Source organism: Prunus avium, chromosome 8 (genome assembly GCF_965620075.1).
Source record: "Prunus avium chromosome 8, drPruAviu1.hap1.1, whole genome shotgun sequence".
NCBI lineage: Eukaryota > Viridiplantae > Streptophyta > Magnoliopsida > Rosales > Rosaceae > Prunus > Prunus avium.
In genome coordinates, this window is record NC_142291.1 from 6,192,992 (window position 1) to 6,215,709 (window position 22,718).

Consider the following 22,718-nt stretch of genomic DNA (forward strand, 5'->3'; position numbering starts at 1 on the left):
CCACCAAGCGACGATAATACCCAGCTAACCCAAGGAAACTCACTCTGTCCAACCGAAACTGACACTAGTTGAACTTGGCATACAGCTGTTTCCGTCCCAAAGTCCTCAGCACACTTTCCAAAAACTAGATGTGCCCCCTTTTTGACTTTGGAGTATACCAAGGTATCATCTATGAACCCAATCACAAAGTGATCCAAGTAACATCGGACACTTGTTCATGAGATCCATAAACGCAGCTGGAGCGTTAGTCAATCCAAAAGGCATCACCAGAAATTCATAGTGCCCATACCTCATCCGAACTGCTGTCTTAGGCACATTCTCCTCTCTAATACGTAGTTGATGATAACCTGACCTCAAATCAATCTTAGAAAATACCTTGGCACCCTTAAGCTGATCAAACAGATCATCTATCTATTGCAATGAATACCGGTTCCTTACTGTGACCTTATTCAACTGCCTGTAGTCACTACACAATCTCATGGTGCCATCCTTCTTCCCAACAATAATACTGGAGCACCCCGTGGAGAGAAACTGGGTTGGATGAGACCCTTATCCGCCATCTCATATAACTAAGTCCTTAACTCCCTTAACTCTGCTGGGGCCCGTCTGTACGACGCCTGAGAAGTGGGATTCGTACTCAGAACGAGCTCAATAGTGGACTCAATCTCTCGGTGAGGTGGTAAACCTTGAGATCCTCCGAAATCACATTTGGCAATTCACGTACCACTGGAATATCCTTCAACCTTAATCAAACATCCTAGGTGTCGATAATATGCGCCGAATACCCTGAACATCTTTTCCTGAGCAACCGTCCTGCCGTCATAACTGAAATGAGGCAAGATGGAAGGACAATGTGCTCACCATAAGATGTCACCTCAGGTTGTCTGGGACTACGTAATCTAACCTCTTTTCGAAAACAATCTATGGAGACATGGTGCTTGGCTAACCAAACTATTCCCAAAATGACATCCAAGTCAACCGTACCTAGGGAAGTCAAATTTGCCCCTAGAAACATGTCTCCCCCTGGCACCATACCATCTTTATACAGCGTACCAACCATAAAGGTCTCTCTTTTAAATACAGACATTACTAGCTCGTTCCGTAGAGCTGAGAGTCTCGCGTCAGCGTTGTGGGCAAAACTAGGTGTGACAAGTGAATGCGCAGCCCCCAGTCATTTTAAAAAAAAATCTAGCATAAATCCTGAAAACTGGTAAAATACCTGTTCTCGCGTCGGGTGATGTCTGTGCCTCCTGCTGCGACATATTGTATAGGCTACCCATAGCCCTGGAACGTCCACCTCGTTCCCTCTGCTGTCTACTACCTCTGTTGGCTACACTGGTCTGGGCCCCTCCACTAGACGAGGCCCCTAACAACTGTGGTGTCCCCTGTGTCGATGTAACTGTCATCTCTCCGCCTTGAGAACGCATCGGGCACTCCCTCCGGAAATGTCCGACTTGCCCACAATGGTAGCATCCTGTAGCGCCTTGTTGGCAAGGCCCGGAATGGTACCTGCCACACTCTACGCACAGATAACGACTCCTTCCGCTAGAACCTGACGGCAGCTGTCTCCCAGCACTTCTAGCTGTACCACCTCCAGAGCGGTTCCCAAAACTATCACTCGGGTTAGACCCTCCGCTAGAACCTACTCGCGGTAGAAAACCTCCATGACTGCGGCCACTAGATGATCCCGAACTGAAACTGCCCCTTTTTGATGACCCCTGACTGGGACCACCTTCCTCAAACTGTCGCCTGCGGGAATTACCCCGCCCTTGAACCATCATCTGGCTGCTCTCGATTAGTGAGGCTGTCATAACCAAATCTGCAAACTTATTCAGCCGCTGATTAATCAAAATATCTCTGACGGAAGCCCTCAAACCTCTGGTGAACAATTGGCACTTCTTTCTTTCATTTGCTACTAGGGGAACACAATACTTGGATAACTCGTGGAACTTCTTTTCATACTCCATTACTGTCATCCCTCTCTGTTTCAGCTGCAAAAACTCTTCCAACTTCATATTCTGATATGCGAGTGGATAGAACTGCGTATTAAACTCTGATATGAAAATTGGCCATGTAATATCTGACGGATCTTGGTATCGCCTCCTAACCGTCTCCCACCAATGTCTAGCATTCCTAGCCAAAAAGGAAGTGGCTAGGGACACTCTGTAATCCTGTGGGACGGCCATCACCTCCAAAATCCACTCCATCCTCTCTATCCACTCCTCGGCAACAGTTGGGTCACCCTCCCCATCAAAATCGGTGGCCCCTATCCTCGTAGCCTGATCTACGTAGCTCAAAGAAGGATCTCTAGATTGCCCAGTTCTGGATAGAGCTTGAGTCAATAACTCCAAAGTCTGCGAGAAACTGGTATCTCCTGACAATGTGGGCACCACAGGTATGGTCCCTGCTAGGCCCCCAACAATTAACTGCTCTACCGGTTCAAGTACCGGTGGCGGAATAGGGAATTCTTCTGGCTCTGCCTGGTGTTGTTAATAATATGTTAACTCGCAATTGTACGGGGCAATTAGTAGTATAGCAAGACAAGTACGAGGTCGTACCCACGAAGACTGAGAAGTTCAAATTAGTTATGTACTTTAGATTACCGAATTCAAGAGGTTAGGAAGTTAAATCTATTTAAAGCAAGAGTGAGTTTGAAAACAAATGCAGCAAGATTAAAATGAACTTTGAAGTGAGAATGCTTGTGATTATAGAAAGAAATGAACAAACTGAAATTGCAACGGAAAGCAAGTAAACAAAAGTAACAAAGGGTGGTTTTGAAGGTTAAAACACAGGTTTGGAGACTAGGGCATTCGATTCACCATAACAATTCAATTCTGGGTTATAAAGATTCAAGTAACAAGTCTAATTCAGATTCAAAGATTGATTCTAGCTAAAGTATGATTAGGCCATGGTGTTTGGTCCTAACCTTGTGTTCCTAATTCCCTAATTTGATCATTTGTTGTCTAACCTAAAATTAAGCATTAGGAACCCATTAAGCATAGAAGAACATTTTAAACAACCAAGTATGTATCTAATCCCTGTTGTCGAATGTCCATACATACTCTTCCTATTCATAGTTCAATTCGAATTAAAGCATGGTGTATACTCCTAATTCAAACCAAGATAGTTAACAAACAAGTTCTAATGGTGATCAATCATTCAAACAAGCATGTTAACTTATAAGCATAATGAATAAGAACATGAATCATGAATCAAACTTGAAACTCCAAACTTATAAACCTAGAATATTCATGTTAGGTTACATCGAAGCCCTAGTTATGGATTTAGCTACTCATAATGGAAAAGAGACTTGAACAGAAATGAGAAAACATAATGAATGCAATAAGAGTAGAAAAACCCTTTTTCTGAAGTTCTTGTGGTGTCCAAGGCTTCTCCAAGTGCTTCTCCACTTCTAATGCTTCTCCAAGAGCTTCCCCACTTCTAGAAAGATGTATGAAGGATATGGAGGCGATTTGGGATGAGTTTGAGTGAGTGGTGATGGCTAAGGAAGATGAAATTCGTAGGGAAATGGAAGAGAGGTTTGCTGGAGTTGTTTTGGTGATTGTTGGAGTGTTTGGGATTTTGAGAGTGTTTGAGGATGGCTGGAGTGAATTGTGGGGTTGTGAATCCCAGGATTTGTTGTGTCTTGAATGTGGAATGGATGTGGTATTTATAGGGAGAGGGGAGTGATAAATCTGAATTCAATATGGCAAATGCATTCAACACTTGCATTATAAAATCTAAATTGGTTGATGCACTTCACTAATGCATACAACACTTGCATTATAAAATCTGAATTGGTTGATGCACTTCACCAATAAATCCCACCAGCAGCCCTAGCTCATCTTCATGTCACCATGACCAAGCTTCCAACCAGAAACAATAGCTCATGCCTAGCTCACCATGACCAAGCTTCCAACCAGCTCATCCTGAGGTCAGCATGACCAGCAACTTCAAGGGCTTACAACTTGGGCTTCTCTTAAGCAAATGACGACTTTAAGATGTCCATTGTGAAGTTCAGAATGTGTCTGATCCAACCACACAAGTATTGGCCCAATCCAAGCTCGGATGAAGAAGATAAGTCCGAAATGAAATTCTAACTCAGTTTGCTCGCTGACAAAAATCCATCCTGAGCATGGATCTGTGTTTGCTAGGTGACGGACTCCAGATTTATCCAATGGGGCTGAATTTTGGATATGTTATAGTACACACCCATTGGAACAACTTTCATGAAGAATGCGACCTCATCCGAGCTGTGTAGGTTGATGAAATAGATCTTGCAATGTGACCCACGAAACTGGACTGGCAAGGGGCTGTAGGAAAAATGAGTTTGTCTTTAAGCTCTTCTTCCATTTATCCAAATTAGGCCTTAACATGCTTGAATTGCATGAATTATGCTCTCTTGCTCTATTGGCCTACAAAACACACAAAGGGAGGGAAATAACTTAGAATTATAGGAACTAAGCAAAAGAAGTAAGTAAATTGGGCATGTATATGTATGAAATTATGAGCTTAACACCTGGGGATCCTGTTCCCTGAATCGGGACGACTGTCTAGTCCCTCTCCTAGTGCCACCACGTTTTGGGCCCATTATTGCTGTCAAAAGGAACAGAACTCGTTAAAATCAAGATGCACATAAAGGGCGGAGTCTACAGGAAGTTAACCTAATGCTCTGATACCAAGTTGACAGGACCCGACCCAAATTCCACTTTGGAATCCGAGCCGGACCCTGTTTGTGTCCGACACTTGGCAAGTGCCGAGCACCAAAGACCTAATTGCCCTTCTAGTCAACTTTCAACTAAAACTGGGGTTTGACTTTTGCTATAAAAAAATTCAGCAAGGTCTCCCCTGCAGTTAAACCAATCCCAAGATTACACCTGTCAAACATGCATATAAAATATACACCAACTGTCAGCATGCAAAAAATTACATTCCAACAGTTAGACATGCAATCTAGGGCAATATCAGAGCTCTATACAGAAGATTACAGGTGTAAAATAGTTACACAAGACCCTACGTTGTCAGGAAAAGTGGCGGAAGATGGACTCGGCTCGGTGGTGGCGCGCTGACGCACAACTACTGCCTGGGGGCGCGTTGTCAGGAAAACCGTCATCTTTCATCCTATAATTAACGATCTTTACCTTTAAACAACGACGATTTTCTTTAAAAACCATCGTTTTTACAGATAAACAACGACGGTGAAAAGCCGTCGTAGTTTGACACCCAAATAGACGGCGGTCGATTTAACGACGGATTTCAAAGCATTACAACGACGGTGGATCCCCGTCGTCTATTTCGTTTTTTGTAGTAGTGCTCGCTTCTCTTAATTCAAAAACAATCGATTCGCAATCATCCACAAAGGGCTAGTAAGTTCACAACTAGATAAAGATGATACAACTTTTATCACTTCAGGAATAGTATTGCCCAATTTCATTTTCATCATCAATGTGCCCACTCTCAACTGCACCAACAATGTGGTCAATTTGGCCAGCTAGTTTTTCAGCACCTCCAACTCTTCTTCCTTTCTCATATTTCTACATCTTTTTATTCAATTGTTCAGGTGCTCTCCTTTTCCCTTTCCTTGCTGTTAAATAACTCACACACCAAACCTTGTTCTTTAATGTAACCAACAGCAATAGACTAAACTAGCAAATATTAGAAAACTTAGAAACACACAAGAATTATACTGGTTCGGCAAAACTTTTGCCTACGTCCAGTTGTGATTTCTCTAGGTAGAGAAATCACCGCTCCTTTGATTAATAATAAGGATTACAGAACTTTTGCAAACCCTAGAACTAATCTCAAAACTCTCGGCTGTCTCTGGCTGTTTTTCCCCCTCTAAAATAAGCCTTGCCGCACCCTATTTATAGATAAAGAGTTGGCTTACATATCCCAAGGCTGATTGAATTCCTATTCTTAAGTAGATTAGGAAATTACACTTATCCAAAACCAAATAGACTTCTAGAAATCCAAACCTGAATTGAACAAGGAAAACTGAAATTCTTTCCTAATCCCTCTAGGACAAGAATCGGTATACCTCTAATTTTCCTAAAACAATCCTAAACCAACTAGGACATATTTGACGAGCCAAAATCCTAACACTTGCAGCATTCTTGATAGCTTGAATCGTTTCAATTGGATTGGAATCATATGAGTCATCACTTCCTTCGAGTGGAATAACATCACTCATGGATGCCTCTTGAGTTTCTGTGGGAGTGTACCACATGAAGGTGCCCAAGCATGTTCACCAGTGGCTGTGGTATTCATGAACATCCTATCTAGTTTCTCCTCCATCTCATGCTTAATGCCTTTTTTACTCAACTTTGCATATTCAACATTTATCTACATTATAGAGACATCATTGTTAATATAAATGCATGTTAATAAAATAAAAAGCGTAAGACAAAATATTAATTTAAAAAGAAATATTGCACGCACCTGAATTTATTATTCCAACACTCATCAGATGCATCAACAGTACCCTTGCTCAAATTCCACCCTAGACTAGTTTCTTTGCCTACAAGTTTTTTTCCACAATTTCCATTCAATTTTGAGTGCATCCCACTTATTTTTCAGTTGCCCCTTATCATAATTATTTCTTGTCTCTTTATTAAAGTTTACTCTCAAATTTTCTCATCCTTCTTTTTAAAAGTGAATGTCAGGACGATGTCCGGCATCCACCTCCTTGATGCACAAATCACAGAATATGGATATATTATGGTTATTCCATGTAGCTGGAGCTTTTGATGAACTTCCCATTTTCTTTGCCATCCTTACTAAAGCAATATGGGTTGAGTATGAGAATAATAGCAAATAAAATCCAAATAACATCTTAAATTGCCAATATGAGAAAAGGAGAAAAGCTAATCTTTATTTAAAAATTAGATGTACAAAAATCATTATAATGAAAGAAGGAATCATGTTGATCTTGTTAATCAACAACTTATGTATATATCACAAAAGTGTTAGAATTTAAACATAATTAGCAGCCTATATGTAGAAAGAACATAGTTAGCAGCCAATAACTACATCTAGCAAGAAGATAATAGCATATAGCAAGAACATAGTCAACTATTAATAAACACCTAAATCTAGCTACATGCTCTGAGAGTGGCATAAGGAGCCACATCTCCCATTTTTTTCAAATAATTTGGAGGGATAACGAAACCCATAATCTAGCATAATGATCTTTCACCTAACACCAAAAACAAGAACAACAAACTAAGGTGGGCATGGTTGTCCATCCGACATGTGTTGTTTTGTGTAGATAGCGTCATTGTACTGGCATTCCCAAATTTTTTTCTTTTCATATCTTGGTACCAAACAAAAAGAGGACATTAAGAAACAAAGCTAGAATCTGAAAGCTATATAGAAAGGGGAGTTTGTATTGCTTGATGTAATTGGAGGGACAAATGACTATCCATTTGAAAAATAAGTGAGGACATTATGGGAAAGTCAAAAATTCATTAAAACCGCACGCTAAATGTTTTTTGAAGCACCTTTTAAAAGCTGGGTTCTGAAAGCTTTGAAAAAACAGCGGTCACTGACAGCTATTTTTAAAAAAAGCCCCATTCATGATGTTTACCAAACACCTATCTGTAATAATTTTTTTTTATTGAAGCCACATTTTAAAAAATTTAAGCACTACCAAATGCCACCTTAGTCTCACCAAAACTTCACCGTTTGACACGAACACTGACTACTGATTAGATAGATTAGGCAAGAGGCCCTATTACTAAGCAAAGCTTTGCGAAACAACATTTCTTTCTTTTGTTTTGTTTTGTTTTCCAGTCCAACTCCATTAGCTTTCTAATCAACCCATGTAGCAAGTGTTAGGCTAATGACTCGCAAACTAGATAGCTTTAGGACATTAAGTGTAAAACACTCATCGGGCTTAATAACTTGAGTTGATGACGCATCGGGACAAATAAATGGCTAAAAGATTAGCCTAGAACATGGAACTCTAGAATTTACCAGGAAGATATGAGAAAACCTCAAGGTTTATTTGATAAACTGGAATAACAAAACATAACCCTAGCCACGGGCAAAATATGTTTAAATACTCCTAGAAACCCTAGGAATAACAAAGGAATTAAGATAGGAAAATAACAAAGTTTCCAAAAATTGTAAAAACTTTAAAACTGTATTTTGGCCTACTAAACAATCTCGGATGCTCGAAAAAGGCCATGCGTCAAGGCAAAGCGACGGGTCATGGGCCCGGTTATGAGCTTGGAGCCCAAATCTGCAGTTTACCCGATTTGCCCTTGCGCGTGCATCGCTTCAGCTCATCTTCGATTGCTTCTGCCATCTGTTCTACGTCAGTTAAAAAGGCTTCGGATTAAGACTTTTTTTTCCGTACTATTATTCAAGCTTGCAAGGCATTAGACAACATTATACTAAGCGAAACAAGGCTTACGCAACTCATCTCTACCACAATACTCACCCTAATTTTTAATGTGCATATGAGTTAGTAAAGATTAAGTTGGTGCGTTACAAATTCAAAAGACGCAACTACTCAAGACTAAATAACGTTAGGTTCAATGCATATGTTCTGAACCTTAAATTCATGTATAACAAACACATTAGTACTCGAAATTCAAATAATCTACAATTAATTGCTATCGGGAACAAAACTTCATAATTTAAATATGGGAAATTTGCATAAATACCACCTGAACTTTTAGGCATGTGCACCGTTACCACCTGAATTTTTAATTTTTATTATTAACCACCTGAATTTTATAGAGTGTTGCAATGTACCACTTATGTCCAACTCTGTTAAACTTTCCGTTAAGTTTAAGGATAATTCCGTCAATTCACTATAACTAAAAGACTTAACACTTTTAAAACTAACAGAATTTATAAATAAAATTTTTTGTTCTTTATTAAAAACCTAACCTAAATTATCCCACGGTTTCTCCCATCCATTCAACAACAACTTTCCCCCTTTCCCAGTAGACCCCTCCCCCACCCTCTACATATATCCAGGCTTTTGGGGAGATGGATTTCATGGATCTTCAAACCTTTAAATTAATTTTGCATTCAATTATGTTCTTTTTTTTTTAATTATTCATAAGGTGATATTTCATTCAAAAGTCGAAATGGAAATACATGAAAAAACCATACAAGAAAGGGCAATAGCATACAGAGAAGTACATCAAGCAAGCCTCCCAATCAATCAAGCCACCACCAGCATAAAGCGACAGCAAAATACCCACACAAAAAAAAACCTTAATCAGTAGGGGCAAGGAATCCCATCTCTAGACATTACCATGACTAATGAGAGATAGGGATATATATGAAGTAGGGTGTATGCAGAGGGTGGGGCGGCAACTAGGCAATGGGGAAGAATTTGTGTTGGAAGGGGTGGGGAACGATAATTAGGTTAGGGTTATTATTTTATTATTTAAATTTGTTAGTTTTAAAATGTTAAGTCTTTTAGTTATAGTGAATTGACGGAATTGTCCTTAAACTTAACGGAAAGTTTAACAGAGTTGGACATAGGTGGTACATTGCAACACTCTATAAAATTCAGGTGGTTAATAATAAAAATTAAAAGTTTAGGTGGTAATGGTGCACATACTTAAAAGTTCAGGTGGTATTTATGCAAATTTCCCTTTAAATAACATGCAAACATCCCAACTCAAAAACTAATATGTTGTCAATAATTTCCAGATTCGACTTTTGTCTAGTGTTAAGCATGCATCTCACAAAATACTGTTCCAAAATTGGCGTTCTTTATACGGTTGGATTCATAATGTAAAAGCGAAGAACACCTCGTAGACTGATTTTCAAAAACAATATCTAATGAAAGAAGTATTTAAGAAACATAATCCCTGCATTTTTTAGAAAATAAAGCCCCTGCCCCAAACTTAATTGAAACATTGTCCCCAGTGTGAAAGCATAGAAAAACAATAGAAAATGGAATAAGGGGTAACAACACTTTCTGGGATTATGTAATGAGTGGCAACAATACAAACAAAAGGAGGGATGTCGCCCAAACTTGGACATTGACATCGGCAATGCATGCGTAATTAAATGGGCTACAAAAAGAAGAAAAAAAGACGAGGTAAGCTTCCAAGAAACTAAGGAAAAATAAATTAAAAACTAAAAGAACGAAAATTAAACATTGGGTTGCCTCCCAACAAGCGCTTGTTTTATAGTCGTCAGCTCGACTATATAGTTGATCAGCCTAGTTCGATGAGAGGATGTGTAAACTCCATGGTGTCGAACTTATCGTCCACATATGGCTTCAAACACCGGTCATTCACTTTGAATTTGACTAACTAACTTCTCTCATCTTCAAATTTGTTTGTATTTGCATTTTTCAGGTTGAGATTTGTTTGACATGCAGCATCAGGACTAATTCAATTCATTCAATAGAAGTTCATCATTTTGGTTTGGTCTTTGTTTTCATGATTTGCTAAATGGTAGAAAAAAAACATTTTTTTTCTTGACAACAAACGACTACATGCATCTATTTACCAAAATTAAGATGCAAACAACTTAGAACTGTGAAATGCAACAGAACCACAATGATTCCTAAAAACAAACCATTTGTTTAAATCCATACAAAAAAAAACCATATATTTAAATGACAAAAATGAGCAAACTAGGCCATACAAATCGATTTCTTTGAAACCCTAACTCAAATTAGGGGCATATAGATCCATTTCTTACAAACACTAAACCATAACCGTAATTTGAAATTGCGTTAGAAAGAGAGAGGAAGAGAAGGAGATTTTGTACCTTAACCTTGATGAATAATCTACTGTGAAATTAAGGAAGAGAGGCTGCGGGAGAGTGAACTAGAGAGAAAACATAGCGAATGAGAGAGAGAGAGAGATTTCAGGGGAAAAAACAAAGTGACAAAAAGGTAATAAGCAGACGATAACATATATTTATAGGGGTCATTTTATGAAGTTTTAAAAAAGGAGTTGATTTTCCCACTCTCCTTTTTCTCCACTTAGACTCCCTTTTGCTTTTTAGTACTTTTTAATTGATTTTGTTATTTTTTGTTATTTCTCTTTCCTTATGCATCTAACTACACATTTTTACATTTTCTTTTTCCATGTTCTTCTCCCTCTTCTCCCTTTCTTCTCCGTCATAATCAGTCGGAAAACATATGTTGAATGAAATTTTTTTTATGAACTTGTGGACATGAATCGAAAAATGAAATTGAGTTTGAGACTACGAGTTTCAAATTCACATTAATGGAGTTCTCTTTGTTTCATATGAGATCATTTCATACCTTCATTTTGTTTGGGTACCTTCTTAAAAAGTACAAACAGCTAGGGATTGAGAGAAATAAAAAATAAAAAATATGGAAAAGAATTATTCTCATATAAATATTTCAGCATTCCAACTCTGTATGGGAATCTAAAAGCCTAGGTTTTGTTGTGTTACAGTGATGATGTAGAAATTCAAAAACCTGGGTTTTGTTCACTCTCATTGATTGAGTACCCATATCAAAACAATAATGTAGGATGAGAGTAGAATAGGAAAGAAAAAGATAAAAAAAGAACAAAATTGATTCAAAAGTATTAAAAAACAAAATGGAGTGTAAGTGGAGAAAAGGGGAATAAGAAAGTCAGCTCCCTTAAAAAAAAAAAAAGGGGGGGGACATTTTACCAATATTTACTGCTGTGGGGTCAAAGCCACCAATTTACCAATTGATTAGCCAAAGTCGAGAGGTTCGGCTCATTAAGCGGCTCCTAAAACCCCAACCCTACACTATCCAATCCTCCCGCTCTCTCTCTCAGACATCAGTGGCAAGATCGCAGCTTATGGAGAACTTGGGGTTTTACCAGATGGATTGCGAGTCCCTCTAGTCACAAATTAAACGCCAAGAGAAGCAGATACAGCTCAAAAGGAGGTCATTCAAATATTTTTTTTTTCTCCTTTTTGCTTACCAATTTTTCATTAATGAGTTCCTGAATCATGATTGTGTATGAATTATGCCAATTTCGCTCTTCTTTTTGTTCCCAATTTTATTTTGATTGTTTTGAGGGTGATGTTAACGTTATGTTATTAATTGATTAATTCTTTTATTTAATTTTCTGTGACGTGTTGATGAAATCCGTGCAGGTGGTTGTTGGGGCTTCCTACTTCCAAATCTGAGCAGAAGAAGTTGGAGAGGTGTGACTTCTTGAACAACATGTGTTTGCTGGAATCGTTTCTTAAGGAAGACGATGTAAGTTAATATCTCATCTCCGTTAACGTGTTCGATTTGAAAGAAGATTTTATGTAATTCATGCATTTCGTAGCCATGGAATATGAATATTTTGGGTTATCAACAATTTAGGAATCTAGAAATGTCGCCTTGTCTCAAGTTTTAAAGTTTGGATGGCAATCTCAGTTGAACCTTAAAAATGCCATATGCTCTTTTTCTTTAATGATGTAAATTATTACATTAATGATAATCAGAATTGCGCATGGAAGTGCGTGCAAAGTGTTGGATCACAACAAGATGATTAAACCAAGAACAACCACACAAGTTTGAACAATCGGAAGCTAACTTTATTAATGAACAAAGTCTTTACAAAAGAACTCGCTTAATCTTCTCAAGAGTTCTCCTGCCTTACAAGTCTCTTCTCATTCGCACACTATACACAATATGGCTTACCTATATATATACTAGATAACATAACCATAGAACTAATCCTAAACTAAGTTAATCCCGAAACCAACTGGAAACTTGCGTCCAAGTTTCCTATACAAAATACAACTCGGATTCCTATCTTAGTTAGGAATACAAACCTGATTTCATACCAATTCCAACAATCTCCACCTTGGTAAGAAATCCACATCAGAGACCTTCATTTGCTTCCATTGCTCCGCCATTGTCAAGTTTTCAAGCTTGTCCAATGTGCACCAAATCCAAGCAATGCTTAAATTTTGATACACCAACTATCTTCGTTAACATATCGGCGGGATTATCAGCCGTAGCAATCTTCTTGACTAGAATTTCACCTTCAACTATAACCTCTTGAACAAAATGATATCTCACATCTATATGTTTGGTCCTCGCATGATGTACCTGATACTTTGCCAAGTAAATGGCACTTTGACTATCACAATACACATCCAACTTGTGTTGATTTACACCCAAATCCTCTATCAATCCAAGTGTCCAAATAGCTTCCTTAATAGCCTCAGCCATCACCATATATTCAGCTTCTGTTGTTGATAAAGCAACGGTTGGTTGTAGTATTGATATCGGACCTTTCGCCATAGTAAATACATACCCTGTTGTAGACCTTCTTTTGTCTAAATCACTAGCAAAGTCCGAATCCACATAACCAATTGAGAACTTATCAATTTCTCCATTATTCCCTTCAAAACAAATTCCTATATTTCTTGTTCCATGAAGATATCGTAGTATCCATTTAGCAGCATCCCAATGCATTTTTCCAGGATTATGCATAAACCTACTAACCATTCCAACTACATGAGCAATATCAGGCCGAGTACATACCATAGCGTACATAAATCCTCCAATCAAACTGGAGTACGGAACATCTTTCATCTTGGCTTTTTCTTCATCACTTTTAGGACATAGTTGAGCACTCAATTTGAAATGAGGAGCAAGAGGTGTACTCACAGGTTTGGTTTCCCCTTTAATGCCAAACTTGTGTAGTAGTTTTTCCAAGTATTGTTTCTGCGACAAATACACCATTCTCTCCTTCCTGTTTCGTGTGATTTCCATCCCCAAAATCTTTCTTGCTTCACCGAGATCTTTCATCTCAAACTCTCTATGCATCTGAGCTTTAAGCTTTCTAATTTCGGTGATGTCACTTGAGGCAATAAGCATGTCATCTACATAAATTAATAAGTAGACATATGTACCTCCACTTAATTTCTTGTGATACACGCAATGATCGTAATGACTTCTAGTATAGTCTTGATCCTTCATAAACTTATCAAACCTCAAATACCATTGCCTTGGTGACTGCTTTAAACTATATAGTGACTTGTGGAGCTTGCAAACTAGCCCCTCCTTTCCTTTTTCTTCATAGCATTCAGGTTGCCTTATGTAAATCTCTTCAGACAAATTTCCATGTAAAAAAGCAGTTTTTACGTCCAACTGAACTAACTTGAGATCAAACTGCGCCACTAGTGCAAGTAGAATTCGGATGGATGAGTGTTTCACTACGGGAGAAAAGATTTCGTTATAATCTATTCCTTCCTTCTGAGCATAACCTTTAGCCACTAGTCTGGCTTTGAACCTCACCGGACTTACATCATCTATTCCATCTTTCTTTGCACATACCCACTTGCATCCAATAGCCTTTCTTCCTTTAGGCAACTCCACCACTTCCCAGGTTTTATTCTTCATGAGTGACAACATCTCGTCATCCATAGCTTCATGCCAGTGCTTTGCTTCTCCACTCCTCGTTGCTTCAGTAAAACTTGTAGGGATATCGATTTCAATTACTGGTAATGCGTATGCCATGCATGCAACACAATCTTTTAATCTGGCAGGGAGCACAATCTCTCTTTTTTCCTTTCCTCTTAGCAACGCATTCTTCTCGAACATCATCATTAACGACTTCTTCATCTTGTCTCCTTTCTTGGTTGACATAATCTTCTTCTTCACTGTGAACATCATCCTCGGTACTTGTTTTTCCAGAACTATTGGATGATAGCTCCACCTCATGGACACCCTTCCTTTCTTCGCTGAGTTTCATATGGGATTCATTAAACGTCACATCTTTGCTCACTACTACCTTCTTGAATTCTATGCTCCACAACCTGAATCCCTTGACACCATTGTTGAACCCCAAAAAGATAGCTTTTCTTGCTCTTGGATCCAATTTGTTTTCCTTCACGTGGTAGTAAGCATCGCACCGAAAGACCCTTAGTCTTTCATAGTCTTGAGCTACTTTTCCTGACCATAATTTTATTGGAGTCTTACCACTTAGAGTTGTAGAAGGTAGACGATTCAAAATATGGCATGCATAATTTAATGCCTCTGCCTAAAATCTTTTATGCAATTTTGCTTGTGAAAGCATACATCTCACCTTTTCCAACAATGTTCGATTCAACTGTTCTGCAATTCCATTTTGTTGTGGTGTTTCTCTAACACTAAAATGACGAGTAATACCTTCCTTTTTGCATATCTCGAAGAAGGGATCAGAAATATACTCCCCGCCATTATCACTTCTTAAGACTTTCAACTTCTTGCACAGTCTTCTTTTCAACCATATTTTTCCATTCCAAGAATTTTTTTTTTTTTTTTTGGGTGAAAACCAAGGTATCCCCCGCGCGATTGCGGGGACTAACCCTCGAGGTACTGTCGGGCGCAAAGCGGGGACCTCTCCCAACAAAGTCTGCTCTATTCGCAAGCGCCTGGGATCGAACCCAGGACCTCTTGTTTAAAGGATCCAAGCCCCTTCCACTTGGACCAACTCCTGTTGGTCCAAGAAAATATTAAATACCTCATGTTTGTGCTTCATCATATAAATCCATGATCTTCGTGAGTAATCATCAATGAAGGACACAAACCATCTCTTCCCTCCTAGAGATTCATTCTTTGCAGGTCCCCGGACATCCGAGTGTACATAATCCAATATCCCCTCAGTTTGATGGATTGCAGTGCCAAATTGTACCTTTGTTTGCTTGCCAAGAACGCATTGTTCACAAAAAACTATTTTTCCACTTTTGGCTCCCTTGAGAACCCCTTGTTTAATCAACCCTTGCAGCGCTTTGTTTCCCACATGCCCCAACCTCATATGCCATAGAGAAGATGTATCAGCTTGATTACCTTCTACCACCATAGCCACCTGTTTTTCAATGGTTTTGCCCTCCAACAAGTAAAGCAAACCTCTTCTAGGGGCCTTCATCATCACTAATGCCCCTCTAGCTACCTTAAGCATATTCTTATCATAATAAAACTTGCAACCCTGAGATTCAAGGGTGCCTAAAGAAATTAAATTCTTCTTGAGGTTTAGAACATATCTTACTCCTTGTAACTCTTGAATTACACCATCATGATGCTTAATCATAACGTTGCCAATCCCTTGTGTTGAACATGGATTATCGTCACCCATATACACAGTTCCAATGAGACTTTTGAAAGATGAAAACCAATGACGTTGGGAAGTCATATGATGAGTGCATCCAGTGTCAAGCACCCATTGATTCACGTAGTCTATGCTTTCCGCTGCTATTAAAGCACAAACAAAATCCTCATCATTGACTTCAACAACGTTTGCCTCTGAATCTTCATGTTTCTTTTCCTTGTTTTTAGCCTTGATTTTAGGGCAATCCTTCTTCCAGTGCCCTTTCTCATGGCAAAAGGCGCACTCACCCTTATCCAAGAATTTCCTGTTACTTGAGCTTCCTCTTGTGCTAGACTCGCTCTTCTTCCTATCTGCAGACTTTCTTTCCTCTGATCTTCCTCTCACCATTAATGCTTCAGAATTGTTCCTCTCTTGTCTATCAAGATTTAGAACTTCATGATTCATTATAGCACTTGAGATCTCATCAAATTTAAGAGTTTCTCTACCATAAATCCATGTCGTAACAAATGATTCATAGGATTCAGACAAAGAATTCATCAAGATCAAAGCTTTGTCTTCATCCTTGATCGTCTCCTCTAAGTTCAACAATTCAACAATCATCTTGTTAAACTCTTCGAGATGATCCATCATCTTTGTTCCTTCCTTATACTGGAAACGATAAAGCTTACTATTAAGGTAAAGCCTATTTTCTGCACTTTTTTTCAAATACTTGGCCGATGAAATATTCATGACACCATACTTTTGTGTCTTGCCAAGACATAACCGAATCGTGGAGCATGCATACGCATTTAGACACTGCCATTCCTCCTTCTTCATTGACATAGGCATATCTCCAAGCACAACAAGTAGTCCTTGTTGTATCAGCACATCCTTAACTTCACACTGCCACATGGCGAAGTTATTGGTCCCGACGAACTTCTCGATTTCGAACCTAGCACTTTGCACCGAGGTTTTGGTTACCTCAGTGCCCCCTCATCTCCACTCTTGCTGAGGTCTTCAGATTTTGTCATTGTTTTGGCTTAATCACAAAACCAGGCTCTTGATACCACTTGTTGGATCACAACAAGATGATTAAACCAAGAACAACCACACAAGTTTGAACAATCGGAAGCTAACTTTATTAATGAACAAAGTCTTTACAAAAGAACTCGCTTAATCTTCTCAAGAGTTCTCCTGCCTTACAAGTCTCTTCTCATTCGCACACTATACACAATAAGGCTTACCTATATATATACTAGATAACCTAACCATAGAACTAATCCTAAACTAAGTTAGGAATCCCGAAACCAACTGGAAACTTGCGTCCAAGTTTCCTATACAAAATACAACTCGGATTCCTATCTTAGTTAGGAATACAAACCTGATTTCATACCAATTCCAACACAAAGTGGACAACCACGTGCTATGAATGCTTCACTTTTCAAGGTTATGCATAGACGATAAACAAACCCCTGGAAGTTACCAATTCCAACACAAATTTTTCAGGAGAGGGGCAACATTTAATAGACTAAATGCTCAACAAAAAAAAAGTATTTAGATATCAATTATCCTTAAAATTTAACCTTCTGAACTTGAATTATTTTAAAAAAGAATATATAAAAAGATATGTTACTCATCTATTTAACACTACATGAAGATGACATAACAATTAAAAATACCAAAAAAATAAAAATGGCCTATTAATAAATATTAAATATACTATTAAGTGGACATGAAAAACTGTAACCTATTTTAATAGTGACTTCCAGAGCCTTTTCTCAGACCAAACAAAAACCTATTAATAAATGTTAGATATGTTCTTACGCATATTTTATAAGTTATTGAAGGCCCATCTTTTTGGGCTTTACCACCAAAACACATGTTTGCTTTCGGAGAATTCAGGCTTAAATGAAACGATGTGTTTCATTAAAAGAGATCAAAGAAAGAGAACGGTGTCGTTCTAGAACAATAAATTAGGTTTGGTCTTCTTCTTCGCGAAAACCTGAGCCCTAGACTCCATAGCCACTGGCTGGCTGCGCCTTTTTGCGTCTTACACTCTAAGGAATTTTCTGGTGAGGGGAGGTGCAGCTGCACCTCCCTGCGCCTCTGTGGGTCCGCCACTTGTGGGGTCAAAGCCACCAATTTCCCAATTGATTAGCCAAAGCCGAGAGGTTCGGCTCATTAAACTGCCCCTAAAACCCCAACCCTACACTCTCTAATCCTCCCGCCCTCTCTCTCAGACATCAGTGGCAAGATCGCAGCTTAAGGAGAACTTGGGGTTTTACCAGATGGATTGCGAGTCCCTCTGGTCACAAATTAAACGCCAAGAGAAGCAGATACAGCTCAAAAGGAGGTCATTCAAATTTTTTTTTCTTCTCCTTTTTGCTTACCAATTTTTCATTAATGAGTTCCTGAATCATGATTGTGTGTGAATTATAACAATTTCGCTCTTCTTTTTGTTCCCAATTTTATTTTGATTGTTTTGAGGGTGATGTTAACGTTATGTTATTGATTGATTAATTCTTTTATTTAATTTTCTGTGACGTGTTGATGAAATCCGTGCAGGTGGTTGTTGGGGCTTCCTACTTCCAAATCTGAGCAGAAGAAGTTGGAGAGGTGTGACTTCTTGAACAACACGTGTTTGCCGGAATCGTTTCTTAGGGAAGACGATGTAAGTTAATATCTCATCTCCGTTAACGTGTTCGATTTGAAAGAAGATTTTATGTAATTCATGCATTTCATAGCCATGGAATATGAATATTTTGGGTTATCAACAATTTAGGAATCTAGAAATGTCGCATTGTCTCAAGTTTTAAAGTTTGGATGGCAATCTCAGTTGAACCTTAAAAATGCCATATGCTCTTTTTCTTTAATGATGTAAATTATCACATTGATGATAATCAGAATTGCGCATGGAAGTGCGTGCAAAGTGGACAACACTTGGTATGAATGCTTCACTTTTCAAGGTTATGCATAGACGATAAAGAAACCCCTGGAAGTTACCCACTGAAGCTATGCATATACAGCTATCTTCTTTATTTTTGAGTTTCCTTTAAAAGCTGGAGCTTCTTATCAAAAGAAAATAAGTTTGAGCTTGATCCCAATCCCGGCCCTCAGGTGGTGAGGGCCCCAAAATTTTGGTCGATATTTATCTATCTTCCTTCGTATTATATTTATATTATAAGCGAAAGCTCTATTTGCAGCGCAGATGGTGATTCTGCTTATTTTTTAGAAACGGGGCTCGTGTTTAAGTCTTATCAATGACATGTTGGCTGGTTTTTCATTTTTTGAGGAATTATTGTTAGCAGCCAAACCGTTTCTCTTGCCATCTATAACTAGATGCTCCCGGTTGTCAATTGTCAGAGGAGCCTTTCTGCTTGGATGAAGCAGCAAGGTCTTTGAAACCAAAGAATGATTACATGTAAGCATGGATAATTGTGAGTCATGATTTCACATTATCATTTGCCCGTTCTAGGCATTTCATTTTTTATTGGCTTATTATCACAAAACATCCCTGACGTTTGCGAAACTGTCACATTACATCCTTAAAGTTTTTTTGTATCACTCATGGTCCCTAACGTTAATATAGGTGCTCTTAAATAGTCCCTTCGTAAAAAAAAACTGTTAAATCCAGGGATATAACCGTCAAATCAATCCAGAAAGAGGGATTATATCCCTGGATTTAACAGTTTTTTTGACGGAGGGACTATTTAAGAGCACCTATATTAACATTAGGGACCATGAGTGATACAAAAAAACTTTAAGGATGCAATGTGATAGTTTCGCAAACGTCAGGGACATTTTGAGATAATAAGCCTTTTTTATTAGCAAGTTCTCAAATGTGAAGTTCAGTTTTTCTTGTGCTCGTTTGGTGTAAAAGGAAAAATTAACCATATTATAGGATTGGGAGCATTTTTGCTTACCACTTTAACCATAGGTGTACCCTCACCACCATCCTCAATGCTTGACACGTGTCCATAGACATAATCATAGTTAACTTTTGCTTTGTATTTATGGAATCATGATTATATATATGGACACGTGTCAAGCATTGAGGATGGTGGTGAGGGTACACCTATGGTTAAAGTGGTGAGCAAAAATGCTCCCTTATAGGATTTTGTCCCTTATTGAAAAAGTTTTCACTAATGTAATCAATTGAGTAGTGGTGACTGTGTTTGCAAGTTCCTTTATGACTTTTTTGTTTTTACTTTGATTAGCTTAGGGATAAATGCTTGAATGGTAGAGCTAGTTTTGATACGTTAGAGTTGAGCTAGATGTCTATCTATTATGCGTGCTGTCATTTTATTTTTAGAACTTTAATGCTTTTCATCATGTAGTAGGAAGAGAAAAGTATATAGGGGCATCTGGACCATAGAATCAATACAGTGACACATTTAAATAGTCTTAAGCATAATACCTATAATTTCAAAGTAATAATTTTGCTCGGAATTGTAATAGAGAATTCAGTATGCTATGCATCAGTACTTTATACTTTCATTCTTCAACAAATTAACATGCATGCTTAATATGATTTGGTTCGACACAGTCAACTGGTTGCATTAAGGTACTACTAAAATTTGGTTAAGCAGTTTTGGTTTGATATATTATATATTATATGTGTATACATACATATATATATATATATATATATATATATATATATATATATATATATATATATTGGTGTTTTTAACAAAAGCACTGCTGATTAAGTGTTTCATAAAGAAGCATTCCCAGGCAGGATCTTAGTTGTCTTCTGTGTTTCTTCTGCCATGCTTGTGTTGCTCTCGCATCATGCTGAAACTGTTTGATTAAAATATATTTTCTTGAATATAGTAATGATCAACTCAAAATATCTGTCTTGCAGATGTTCTATGAGACTGTAAAATCTTCTGTTGACACAGCTTTTGGAGCATGTGATATTGAAGGAGGGAATCGAGTATTTCAAGATGATATGAACTTGCTTGACGCACCCTATGTATCCGGAGCCTTGTCATCATGCCTTGATGATTTGACTAACAAGGGTCTTTACCTTTTTGCTGTTATACTAACAGGACGCTCAGTGAAGTTTGAGAAAACTCGTTGGAAGATGAAAAGGGTTATCAGAGAATTTCTTCCAAAAGTTTTTGGAAGACAGGATAATCATGATGATAAAATGGAAATATCTAAACAGATATCTCAACTTCTCAATGACCCACAATATTTCCAGGATAATTTTATCACATTTTCGTCCTCCAGATTACAATCTCATCATGCTGCTGTTAGAAAGGTGCTGGATGGACTCAGGGACTTGCCTTATGAGACCCTACTTGCAATGCACAGAAAGCTTAAAGGAGGGCGATAAAGTCTACCGCAATTACGGCCTAAGAAAAGTGGCTGGAATCGAGACAGTCTAATTAATCAAGTGAGGAAAACAATTGAAAAGATGCTTTCAGAACTTTCAATAGGTGATGAACTGCAGGAGCCATTAACCAAAGCCATGGCAGTAGTAGGCTTATCGCTGAAGTTGATACCAGGTTTTCATAATTCCACCATAACAGAGTTTCACCAATTCTCACCAGAAATAAAGATATTGCAGGATGAGATATCTAGGGCTATTTGGTTGGTTAAAACAAAGATTTGAATATCAGAGCTGAAGAACTTAAAGACTCTGTTAGATCCAAATGCAAAAGTATCAAACAGGAGTTTGCGAACAGCAATTAGGAAAATGCTAACTGAATATCTTTTCGATTGTGGTGATATGGATACTATTCCCAAGGCATTATTAGAAACTCTTGTTGTTATCAACAAGAATTCACAAAGTAAACCGCATAGACGCATCACAAAAGATGAGCAAAAATGCTCCTAATTGATTAATGGTCTTAAATACAGGAATTAAATTTGCCAAATTGAAAACATATTGACTAAATTAGCTAACGTGATAAACCTAATGGACTATTTTGATATCAAAACCAAAATATAAAAGTTGAAGTAAAAAGAAATTAATGTATGACAATGGTAGAATAGGAAAGAGAAATAACAAAAAAGAAAGAAAAAAAAAGAGAGAACATTTTACCAATATTTACTGCTGTGGGGTCAAAGCCACCAATTTCCCAATTGATTAGCCAAAGCCGAGAGGTTCGGCTCATTAAGCGGCTCCTAAAACCCTAACCCTAAAAGAAAATCCCCGACGGGTTCGGGCCGGGTATGGTAATTGGGTCCCGTCCCCGAACCTGCCCCGAAATATATATTTCTAATTTTAATTAATATATATCTTAAAAGCCTTAAAACATTTTTGTGATGGAGGCATGGGGTTTCGAACCCAAGACCTCCTTTAGAACCCAACAGCTTACCTTACCACTACTCCACCAAGGGCTCGTTTGGTACAAAGGACTGTCTTGGCATGGACTATGATCAGGGACTGTCCTGGATTGGCTTGGGCTGGCCTAAAATGGATAACAATTGTCCTTCGTTTGGTGTATGTTTGGACTAGGACTAGATTTTTTTTATAAAAAAATTAAAATTTTTAAAAACATATTGAAATGAATTTAATATTATTTTTTTGACTTTTCTTCTCTCTCTGTATCCCATTCTTTTCTTCTTCCTCCCGCGACTGGTTTCTTCTTCCCCCATCCTCTCTCTCCTTCTCCTCTTCTTCTCTTCTTCTTCTCCATCCTCTCTCCTTTGCCTCTTCTTCCCAGTATATGTTTCTCTTTGGTTTTTTTTTTTGAAATT

General features: G+C 38.2%; 1 protein-coding gene and 1 pseudogene across 1 annotated transcript; one reads left to right on the top strand and one right to left on the bottom strand.

Moving 5' to 3' along the window:
- Positions 1 to 5,408: 5,408 nt before the first annotated feature.
- Positions 5,409 to 6,771, bottom strand: LOC148291224 (uncharacterized; annotated as a pseudogene).
- An 11,502-nt stretch (positions 6,772 to 18,273) lies between these two features.
- On the top strand, positions 18,274 to 21,618 carry LOC110762171 (uncharacterized). The gene is made up of 3 exons (XM_088246154.1): positions 18,274 to 18,357; positions 18,570 to 18,675; positions 20,872 to 21,618. The coding sequence occupies exons 1-3, from the start codon at positions 18,293 to 18,295 to the stop codon at positions 21,346 to 21,348; spliced, it is 648 nt and encodes a 215-aa protein (XP_088102280.1). The 5' UTR covers positions 18,274 to 18,292; the 3' UTR covers positions 21,349 to 21,618.
- Positions 21,619 to 22,718: the final 1,100 nt, after the last annotated feature.

Bases quoted from the DNA above. Each gene is read 5' to 3' on its own strand.
- LOC110762171 (XM_088246154.1), top strand. From the start codon at position 18,293: ATGGATTGCGAGTCCCTCTGGTCACAAATTAAACGCCAAGAGAAGCAG. The intron at 18,358-18,569 runs GTCATTCAAATT...AAATCCGTGCAG, and splicing joins CAGATACAGCTCAAAAGGAG to GTGGTTGTTGGGGCTTCCTA. The intron at 18,676-20,871 runs GTAAGTTAATAT...TCTGTCTTGCAG, and splicing joins CGTTTCTTAGGGAAGACGAT to ATGTTCTATGAGACTGTAAA.